Raw genomic sequence first — 12,081 nt, 5'->3', positions numbered from 1 at the left:
TACAGATACATGTATTCAGAGGTTCATTAGTTCATATTTAATTAGGCGCACGATTTTGATCTATACATGATTAATATTTAATTTAATGCATGGTTTTGGTCCTAAACAGTATTCGAAAATGTCCCAAATTACCTATATATACATACGCCGACATTGGTGGAAAATATAGCAAATCAATTTAACATCCATTTAACATCCTTTTCTAATAATACAAAGTTCTGTCACCAACAAGTTAAGTAATAGACTGTCGGTTAAAAAATAATTTTAATTAAATCTTTTTTTTTTTTTTAGAAAATTGATTTATATTCTAATGGGAGTATGTGTCAAAATGTAAATTTAATTAAGTGGAAGGTACCTTATCTAAATAAAGAATCACGACATGAATGGAGAATAATAGATAAAGATATATCTTGTACCTTCTTAAAATTAATTAAATAAACTAAAATAATAATAAATAAATAAATAAAATAATTAGTAATATTTTTTAAAATATTGCTACTTATCATGAACTAATAAATAAATAAATGATAATTTATTAATACTAATATTTTTATTACATAAATTAAATAATTTTTGGTAAAGGAAATAAAATGGAAAAATAGGAATTAATAAATAAATAAAAATTAGGAAAAAAAAAACATGTGTGGTGCGTACGCACATTGGCCTGTCGTTGGCGACGTCTTTTTGTGCACTATTTTCCAAATAATTATACTCACTTATCGTATTATTATTATTTTTATTATCCAATTTTCCTTTTTCAATAAACAATTATTTATTTTATTATAAAATAAATACATAAATAAAGTAGAGAATAAGGCCAAGCATGTTATTCAGAATCTTAAGTGATAGCTCCATAACGTGTAAAGTCTTCAAACTTTTCTTTTTGTTTTCGAAATAAAAAAATGCCATGAGGCCTCTCAGACGAGAGCTCAAGTCTACTGCTAGTAAATATTGTCCGAGTCCCACGTTGGTACGAGACTTTGAGAACTTATGCTCACGCACAATATTATATCATTGTGGAGATTCGTGATTCTTAACAGAGATTTCATCACCCTTATAAACAACCAATGTCTTCTTTCTTTTATTCTTCGTGTTCTTCATCTAAATCGAGTGTGTGAGTTGTGCGATCCTAATATTTCCAACACACAATCTTCACCTTCGAGACTTTGTCCCTTATCTTAACGAGCTTCCAATTCTCCCCTAGGTTTTTACGGGTTGGTGGTGTATTATGAGAGTGAATGTGACTTAAAGGGCAAAAATAATATTTTTTTTGTATTTATATAGTTGGAATTAAGGTATGAATGGAACATTTTTAGGTTGGATTGCATTAAAGTGGAATATTGGTTCATGTTTTTCCTAAGAAAAACAACCTTGATGTGACTCATCATTATTTATTTATTTATTTATTTTTGTATAATTATATCCTTAAACTTTTAATTTTGTGCCACTTTTTACATATTTGAGATTTTTTTCTTAAATTATCGAACAAATTAAATTTAAATTCCTTATTTTTTTAAAAAAAATATTAAAAATAACACAGGCTTATTTGATGCAAATTTAAAAATTAATATATGTTATATTATGTTTGACATTGACTTTATTAAATAAGTTGTTAAGTCTTCTCGACCTAAAAAGTGATGCTAACGTGACATATGGTAAATAAAAAGAGTACGTAACTCTCGAGGACCACAAATTTGTCCTAATTTTCCAAATAATGTAAATTAAATAATAAATTCAACCCGACCGTACAATCATAAAAATGTATTATTATTATTATATAATAATAAGATCAAAATCCCAAAATTAAATTTGAAATTCGAAATTCCATAGTAAAATGCAATTATACAAAAGGAGACAATGATGTTTGAAACACGTATGGCCCAAACTATTAAAACAAGGGCCCATAATCTAACACATCACGGCCCACTTCCTTTTTTATTTTTTTATTTTTTTTATTTCTGAAAATTGAAATTCTCCCCTATTTATTTCTCTCTAATTTCACTTTTTAACACGAAATATTTCAATTTAGTCCCTGTATTTTAATATATTTTTCAATTATACTCCGTGAAAAATTGACTAATAATGAACCTACGAAACATAGGTCACTTAGGTACGTTAATCATTAGTTAACTTTAGCATGATAAAATCCAAAAAGTGCTAAAATACAAGCTAAAGTACCTTGTAACCGAGAGCGAGAGGGCAACGTGATTGAAATAGAAGGTCACGCGGGTATTCTCATAATTCAAAAGCTGGTTTCGAGTCCAACGACGCCTAAATTTAAGTTCAAAAAGAAGATTTTCCTCTTACTCGCACCGTCAACGTTCGAGGCGTTATTAGGCATTCAAAAACTAGTGGTATAGTTGAAGGGAAAAAAAAACATAACAATAAAAGAGCAAAAAGATGCTGTGGAAGAGACATACGTCAAATTGCACTGATCTGCTCACTGTCCCCTCTGCTGCTTTGTAGTTACAGTTTGAATGAAACCAACAACCAATAACGTCACCAGCACTCATTCTATACAAACCGACCGCTAGTAGATATTGTCTTTTTTGTACTTTCCCTTTCGAGCTACCCCTCAAAGTTTTTAAAATGTGTCTACTAAGGAGAAGTTTCCACACCCTTATAAAAAATGTTTCATTCTACTCCCTAACCGATGTGGGATCTCACAATTCACCCTCTTTAGGGCCTAGCGTCTTTGCTCACACACCACCTTGTATCCACCCCCTTTGGAGCTCAGTCTTCCATTGCCCGGTGTCTGGCTCCAATACTACTTGTAAACGCTCAAGCCCACCACTAGCAGATATAGTCCTCTTCATACTTTCTCTTTCAGACTTCCCCACAAGGTTTTTAAAACACGTATGGTAGAGGTTTCCACACCATTATAAAGAATGTTTTGTTCTCCTCTCCAACCAACGTGGGATCTCACAAACCTCTCTTCCTCTTCTAAACAATCACACAAACATATAAACATACTCGTACCTACACATTCATGAGAAATGACGAATACCATCTTCTAATCCTACTGGTTGTCAAGAAACATGTACAACATTGGAACAAAAAAAAGACAACATTTCTGTTTCCCTGTTCTTGTTCTTCTCTCTTGACTCGGTGCTCTGATTCTACCCTTATTTGAGCCCAAGTCTTCTCATGTTACTGAGTTCTTGGTGACAGGTAAGGGAACCTTCATAGTTTCTTACCTCCCAATTCACCACAGATCAGTTACTGAAAGCACTCAATATGACAGAAATGGGACCCTAAACCTCTGCATAGTTCTTACCCTTCCCTACCTCCAACCAACAAGTAATCAAGTCTGTACACAGGATGACAGGAATCTATTCCTATATTATTTACCAACATTTTCCCCCCCACACTGTTTTAACTAAACTTTGTGGTGAATGTGTGTGCTTCTGTTACCATATTCCTCTATCGATGTTCTTTTTTCGTATGAATGTATTAAATGAGTATATAGTAGCACCAAAGGAGACGGCTGACCTGATCTCAGAGTTCAACGTCGTGAGACACAGCCTGTAACAGCTCAAGTCCACCGCTAGCAGATATTGTCCTCTTTGAGCTTTCCCTTAAGGTTTTTAAAACGCGTCTGCTAGGGAGAGGTTTCCATACCCTTATAAAGAATGCTTTGTTCCTCTCTCCAACCATCGTGGGATCTCATAATCTACTCTCCTTTGGGACCCAACGTCCTGGCTACCACTCGTTCCCCTCTCCAATCGGTGTGGTGTGGGATCTCACACAACCTGACTTAAATGAACTCAATTGCTCAAACGACCGTTACAAATACGATTCATCACAAAACAAACGAACAAGCAAGCAAGCATATACCCCACCCCTTTCCAGACCCATGAATTTGAAAGGCAGTCATATGAATTGATTGTCATTTGTCATATCTTACAGCTTTCTCAGAGACTGGATTCCAAAACAGCAGCAAAAGAAAATTCATGATTGAACACATTTGTTCTAGCAAAAACTAAAAAAGGTAACATTATCCATAAGGCCTACAAATATCAAGTTAATGGGTTTTAAAAAATGTGATATTAAACAACTTGACAGAAGTACTCTTGTGAATTGTCATAAAGGATAAGCTCCAGAACTGTTCAGGAAGACTTTGCATTGTTCATACGCCAGAATGGAGTAGTTTTTATTGAAGAATTTTGTGAGATCCCACGAACGAAACACCCTTTATAAGGGCATGAAAACCTCTCCCTAGCATACGCGTTTTAAAAACCTTGAGGGGAAACCCGAAAAGGGAAGCCTAAAGAAGACAATATCTGCTAGTGGTGGGCCTGAGCCATTTCCTCGACACAAGAAAATCTCATAAAAGAATGCTCTACAATCAAGAGCTCCCACTCAGCTAAGGGAATAAGAACCATATGATAAGCAGCAGAATCTAAGCAATGGAGTAACCATTGTTATGACAATGTGCATGAACAGCTACATAACATGGCAACTCGATACGAAAATCAAATTTCATTTTCTAATTGGGGAAGTCAAGTTGGAGTAAAGAAGCATTTTGTGCAAAGAAGCAGATCGAAACGAAGACAATCATCCATTGCAGCTTGAAATTGGACCATGAAAAGAAAATTCAGCTAGCTCTAGTGGATGAAAATCAAGAATGAGCATAAATTTCAAAATCTGTCAGGCTAGAACATATAAACTCATAAATCTCCAGAAATCATACATAAACAGTAACCTCTACTCTTTTTAATATCAATCAATGCCCAGAAGTATCATCATCACACATTGCACATTGGATGAACAAGATTCTACAGATCATCAAACCACATTGTTCTTCTTTCTTATCTAATTCATTCATCTGTTAAACTAAAAACAAAATCCTTGCAAATGAACGATAATCTCCCCAAAAACAAATTGTAAACAGTAGAATCAACTCCAATGGCCAGGGAGGCAACCACCAAGATTTTGTCCTCTTCCAAATCATAGAATCAATCAAAAGCCCCTTATTAGCAACAAATAGAATTGAATATCGACACAGTCAAACAACAAATATAGAAGTTACCAAAAGAAAATCAGACAAACACAAAAGGGAAGTAAAGGAAAAGAGTTAAAAGAAGTGTAAAGCAAGAGAATGAAATGAACATATGCTTCTATTAATTGCAACCCAGTAATGAAAATAAGGAAATCATACATAATCCTCATCATTATCTCGATACATACATACATTTGGAATGTCATCAAAAAGCTTCTCACCCAGCGAGCAGAAACGGGCATTTGGAAAAAACCCCATTAGAGATGAAGAAAGGTACGGTGTTCATCGGCGTTTAAAATTCAAGGGAAACCCCAGAAACCCCCAAAAATAACAAGAACTGAAAAGGGGTATGAATATTATAATATATATATATACGGTGTATTGTTTGCCTGGCTCCATCCTGTCTGCCTTTTTGAACGCAATAGAGAAGCTACATTGTAGTGCAACTATCTGTAAATGCCCGAAAATGACCTTGGATTTGGGAAGGCGCAATGAGAAGAAAGGCGTTGGGGAGCAAGGGCAGGATGGGGATTGTGTAAAGGGGGGGAGAGAAAGCTGTGGAGCACAGCCATGGCGGAAACAGAGGGGAAGGAAGAAGATGAGTAGAAGAAGAGATTGGGTGGCTTATGGGAGGCGTTTTCAGGGCCTTCCGATTTGGGGATGGCCGGTGAAACGCCATTTTCAACTCTTTTCTCTTTCTTTGTTCTTGTTCTGCAATATTAATACTCGCCGTTTTGTCTCTGCCCCGTTCTTTCTCCCTAATCGCTATCAATTTTTAAAAAATTATTATTATTCTTATTATTTTAAAAAATTATTAAAATATCATTCTTGAAATGTGTTATACTTTTAATAAATTTTTAAAATGGCTTTTTTTTTTTTTTTTTTTATATAATATAATAATTTTAAAAATTTTATATTTCAACACGGTACATATTACATTAATAACTCAAATATTTAACATTTACATGTTTGTGATGTCTATATTGATTGGGGAGCAGAACAAACCACCATTTATAAGCCTGTAGAAACCTTTCACTTCAAAGTCACACCATTAGTATGATTGCAATTTGAAGTACTAAACAGAATAGGTATTAACCGATGGTTAGAGCAGCAAATGTAGTACAAATGGGGAACTGGCCCAAAAATTGGATAGGGGTCAAGACGTAGTCGGGCACCAACGGCTAACTCAAGTGCCATTTGAACTACATGAAACAGTCGCCTGTTACACGACTCACTAATTGTGCCTAGGGTAGGGGTACCTATTATTCAGTCCAACGCACCCCTACTTGATGTTGCTTAATTACATAGGAACTTCTTTGTTCATCATGAGAGTTTCCTTTCGTCAAATATTCTTAATTTTCATAATAATTTAAAAAATAGGAGTATGGTTAGATTGGATTATAACCTTATTGACGTGACCAAAAAAAATATCAAGATCTGAATCAATTCGAATGTTCAATTTTCATTAATTCAACCCAAAACATTGGTTCTGTGGTTCGAGGTGGTCGAATTCTCAAATCATTAGACATCATGTGAAATTTTAAAACATATTGGAAATTATTGCTATTTAAATTTTTAAATTAATATTTTTATTAAAAAAAAAAAAAAAATATATATATATATATATATATATATATATATATATATATATAGAGTTTAAAGTGGAGCACCCATGACACAACCCACCCATCACCACAGCTTGCATTTTGACTTTTGGTGGGATGTGGCATTTCTGTACAATTTGCAGATATTAATGCAAATAAATAAATCAAATAATATTATATATATATATTATAATTTTAATTAATTATTTTGTATTAAATTATAATTTCTTGAGTTTACGTATTTTAGCGATAATATAAACAATTTAAATTAATCTCGACCGTCAAAACAATAATCAATCATCGAGATCACTCCACCCAAATAATATTTTTTATTTTTTATTTTTTTATTTTCCCTCATTAATAATGCCTTGCCTGTTTTCACTAAAATGTTTTTAAATTAATAATCTCCATATTTATTTATTTATTTATTTATATTTACCTGTTTCAATTGTTTAGTATTAAAATTTAAACCTTGTTAATAAAACATTATATTATATTTTTTTTACAAAATATTGTGACACTTATTATCATGCTTTTTTTTTTAAATATATATATATATATATATATATATATATATATATTAGATTATGCTTTTCGGTTTGAAGTGGGTGTGGGGTTTCAATGGAATTCGGAATCATGCCTTCAATTATATTGGTTTAGAATAAGGAACCGTTTTTTATGCAATGTCATTCCTTACAAAAATCAGTCATCGAACGGTGCGAAACACTGGTTGAAATAGGACTAAACCTTCTTCATAGTAGACGCGTTTTAAAATCGTGAAGCTGACAGCGATATATAACGGATCGAAGTGAATAATGTTTACTAGTGGTGGACTTGGGCTATTACAAATACTTTTTTGTATGGGTGATTCCGGCTTTCATTTACTAGCTAGTTACATAGTTCTATCGACATTAAGTAACGAATTTTACTGTTCTTTTGTCGAAATCAGGCGACGAACACTAATAATCATATCAAATAAGCTCGAGAAAAGTGATGCCAAGAAATATAAAAGAGAATATTTACAAGAGAGATATATATATGTATATGAAGATGCTACACCCGTTGACCTGAAGATTAGGGTTGTTCTTGATTGGATAGATACAACTTTTGATGGTTCAAAGTCATAGCTCAAATGGGTTGTTCTTGATTTTGGCGGTGGCGTGTTTCGAGCATTTGTTATTTTGAGAATCGAATTTACAAGGGTCAGCCTCAATCAACAACTGAGCCACTTCCTTCATGGTAGGTCGAAGAGCTGGATTCTTATACGTGCAACGAATTGCAATCCTCAGAACTTGAATCATTTCATCTTTAAACGACGCAGAAACTCTCTTATCCAAAACTTCCATAGCTCCTTCTTTCGTGTCTACTTTATTCGACACCCAGTATATAATATTCTTATTCTCTCCAAACTCCGCCTCCACCGGCTTCTTCCCAGTTATCAGCTCCATTAACACAATCCCAAAGCTATATACATCGCACTTCGTTGTGGTTTTTGACGAATACGCATACTCTGTTTCATATAAATGATATGATTTTAAGATAGGGACTAAAACATTCAGTGAATCGAGAGTTAAGAACATACCTGGGGCGAGATAGCCATAGGTCCCGGCGATGACGGTGGTAGTGGAATCCTTTCCGGCTCGAGCTTGTAAAACCTTAGCGATGCCGAAATCCGCAACTTTTGGGTGATAATTGACGTCGAGTAAGATATTAGTGGTCTTAATGTCTCTATGGATAATAGAAGGCAACAAGTCATGGTGAAGATAAGCCAAGCCCTGGGCTATTCCAAGCGCAATTTGGTGCCGCGTTGGCCACTCCAAATGAACCCAACCCTTGTGCAAGGCGTCCCATAGGTTGCCATTTGGCATGTACTCATAAACCAAAAGGCTGCAATCCAAGCTGGAGAAATAGCAATATAATTTAACTATATTTTTATGTCGTATACTCCCCAAGGTCTCCACCTCTGTTTTTAATTCCTTATCCAAATACAATTGATCTTGATCCGACGTCGTATCCTTCCCCTTCCGACTCCATAGCCGTTTAACGGCGACGATTTCGCCGCTGTTTAATTCAATTTTGTACACCGTGCCGGAGCCGCCATGGCCGACGATGTTCTTATCGACCATTGATTCGATTACCTCTCGTGGGTCGAAGCTAATTCGGTGGAAGCTTTTGACGTCGTACGAGAAAAACGATGATGACAGTGTTTCGTCCTGTTCCATTACTGATTTTTCTCTGGTGAATCGCCGTCGTAGATACAGAGCAGCGCCGATGAAGATTATAAACGCCGATATTCCGATTGCCCAGATGGAATTCAGCTGTTTTTTGTTGTAGTTTTGTGGACAAATTGGGAATTTGTGATCGGAGGAATCTAAATAAACCGAAACGCAGAGTCCTGGGTTGCCGGAGAAGCTTTCGGCGAGCCCGCCTTTGATCAGAGACAGAGGAATCGGACCGGTGAGTTGATTGTTTGAGAAATTGATTGAATTCGGCAGCAACTCGCAGAGGCTTTCCGGGATGTTTCCGGTCAAATGATTGTCGGATAAATCAAGAACATTCAGAGATTTCAGCTGAGAAAGTGAAGTGGGTATTGAAGAATTCAGCTGATTTCCTTGTAAAAGCAACAAATTAAGCCGCCGGAGATTCCCAATTTCGGAAGAAATCGGGCCCGACAAGAGATTGTAGCTGAGATCAATCTTAACCAAATTGGTCGCTTCAGAAATTTCCGGCGGCAACACGCCAGAAATTTTATTACTCTGCATGAACAACTCGGAGAGATTTCTAGCTTTCACAAAAGAATTCGGAATCTCGCCGGTGAGATTATTGTTACCGAAATCAATAATCGAAACATGAGGAAGACCCAGAAGCCCCTCCGGCACCGGACCAGTTAATAAATTGGAACTGACACGAAACCGTAAAAGTGACTGGCATTTACCGTACGACGGCGGGATTTCACCGGAGAATTTGTTTTGCAACACGAGAAAATACATTAATTTACCTTCTCCACAGACATCTGTCGGTAACCGACCGGAGAAATCATTTTCCGACAAGTCGAGAACGACCATCGGCGAGAATTGACCCAAATTACTTGGAACTTGTCCTGTCATGTAGTTGTCGTAAAGGGATAACATAGTGAGTGTCGTTGAATTCGAAATTGAAATTGGAATCTCCCCTGTTAAGCTGTTGTTGTAAAGCTGAAGAACTTCCAGCTTAGGAAGACGACAAATCGACTCTGGAAGCTTCCCACTCAACTTGTTGACCGACATGTCCAAGTCCACGAGTTCTGTCAAATTCCCAAGCTCCTCTGGAATTTCGCCGATTAAAAAGTTGTAATAAAGCTCCAAATCTCTCAAATTCTTCAGATTTCCGATTTCTCTCGGGATTTTTCCGGCGAGGAAATTGCCGCTTAATTCCAGGTCAACGAGGGACGTCATGTTCCCAATCGTCGCCGGAATCCGACCTTCCAGCATACATGTCGTCAACACCATTGATTTCAGCTTCGTCAAGCCGGAGATACTCTCCGGCAACTGCCACGTGTTGAAATTACTATCTTCATTGAAATTCAGCCTCTCGAGATTTGTCAAATTGAAGACCGACAACGGAAAGTCGCCGGTGAAATTGTTGTACGACAAGTCGAGAATCCTTAAATTTTTCAACGGCGAGAAATCCGGTAGCGTCCCTGTTAGATACAGAAAAGTCATATCCAGTTCTTCCAAAACAGAGCAATTCATTATCCCATGTGGAAAAGTCCCACGAAACCCACTCCGGCCAAGACGGAGCACTCTCAATTCCGGCAAATAAGAACAAACATCCGCCGGAAACCTCCCGGAAACCACCCGACCTGAAAGATCAATCCCCACCACAAACCCCATTTCATTACAGCTCACGCCGGTGAAGTTACAGAACGATTTCCCATCCCAATCAGACGGCAGAGAATTCCCAACCACCGTCTGTTTCATCAGAGAGAAAAACCCCGACTGATCATTCCCGACCGCCGGAGAAATCAAAAAGACAAGAAACAACAACAACAACAACAACAGACCGACCATATCTCTGTCTCTCTGTCTCCGATTAAATGGGTTTTGAAGTGGGTTTTCCGGTGAGGTTGCAGAGACAGAGTCGAAGAACAGAGGAACAGAAATGGGTATGGATGCAAGAAGCAATCATAAGAAGGAATATGTGTTAAATGTTTTGGGGGTTTGGGTTTGGTTTTGCATAAAGAAGCTTTAAATTTTATACGCCATTCCACTAACTAATGTTTCAACGAATAATCTTAATCGCTTCAAATACTTCATGTTCTTGTTCTTGTTTGTTCTATACAGATTTTGATTCCATGTGGGAAGAAGCTTGAGGCCTTGTGTGTAGCCTATCTAATCACCCTCCATTTGCTTCTTCTAAGTGCAGCGTTGGAGATCCACCAAAGTCACACACAAAGCCAAAGAAATTGCTTTAAAGATCATCAAATCCTTCTTTACCACCCTCTTTACTTTCACTCATTTCCATTTCATCAAAGTTCATACTTTACAGCTGATTAAAAAAGCAAATCCCGATCGAAAAAGTATTAATCGAGTTATTGGGACATCCGAGTGATGAAAGGATAATATAAACGAACCGAGCCCACATTCAAACGAGAGGATCCTGAGAATAAGATGGCTCAGAAAGACTTCTATACCAACGAGATGCTTTATTTAGTGACCTCCTGGATTTTTCATAGTAAGCATCCTGAAATGATTTGTGTTGGTTTGTATGGATAGTTTTATAGGAGAGCACGTGACAGAACTTCTCTGTTATGTCTAATAATCTATCAGAGCCAGACACCAGTCGGTGTGCTAACAAGGACGTTGAGCTCCTAAGAGAGTGGATTGTGAGATCTCATCTTAGTTGGAGAGGGGAACAAACCATTTCTTATAAGGGTGTGGAAACTTCTCCCGAACGTTTTAAAATCGCGAGACTGACGGCCATATGTAACGGGGTAAAGCGGAAATTAAATTTGGGTATAGTAATTGAAATGGGTTATATACCAATTTTATAATCATTAAATTAAATTATTTATAATAAAACCTATAATGTGTGAAACAAAAAAACTATTCATGTCTTGAAGGAGGAAGCGAAAGCCTGAACTAGAAGCTCTCCACATAATAATAATAATAATAATAATAATAATAATAATAATAATAATAATAATAATAATAATAATAATAATAATAATAATAATAATAATAATAATAATAATAATAAATGGTCCCACCATCACTCTACTATAAAAAATTAGTGCTCAATTAATTCTTAATTTTAATGATTATATCAATTAAAATGTAAAGATAAGGAATAATAAGATATTAATTGGTTTTAAAAAAATCTTTTAATTCTCCATTTATTTATTTATTTTCTTTTTAACTGCTAAATTAAAAATTTAAGGACTTTCGTCAAAGCCCTACCTCCTTTATCACGGTCATTTAGGGGCTTTAGCGGGTG

The 12,081-nt window shown here is 35.9% G+C and overlaps 1 protein-coding gene across 1 annotated transcript; it reads right to left on the bottom strand.

The window, feature by feature from the left end:
- Nucleotides 1-7,612: 7,612 nt before the first annotated feature.
- Nucleotides 7,613-10,802, bottom strand: LOC111788835 (receptor protein-tyrosine kinase CEPR1). Its single transcript, XM_023669367.2, has 2 exons — nucleotides 8,189-10,802; nucleotides 7,613-8,116 (listed from the first exon to the last, which is right to left on the bottom strand). Exons 1-2 carry the CDS (start codon nucleotides 10,653-10,655, stop codon nucleotides 7,728-7,730), a joined length of 2,856 nt encoding a protein of 951 aa, XP_023525135.2. The 5' UTR covers nucleotides 10,656-10,802; the 3' UTR covers nucleotides 7,613-7,727.
- Nucleotides 10,803-12,081: the final 1,279 nt, after the last annotated feature.

Source organism: Cucurbita pepo, chromosome 2 (genome assembly GCF_057944985.1).
Source record: "Cucurbita pepo subsp. pepo isolate OVF chromosome 2, ASM5794498v1, whole genome shotgun sequence".
In the NCBI taxonomy this organism is placed as follows: domain Eukaryota; kingdom Viridiplantae; phylum Streptophyta; class Magnoliopsida; order Cucurbitales; family Cucurbitaceae; genus Cucurbita; species Cucurbita pepo.
The sequence above is the reverse complement of the archived record's forward strand: the minus strand, read 5'-3'. Positions and strand labels throughout refer to the sequence as shown.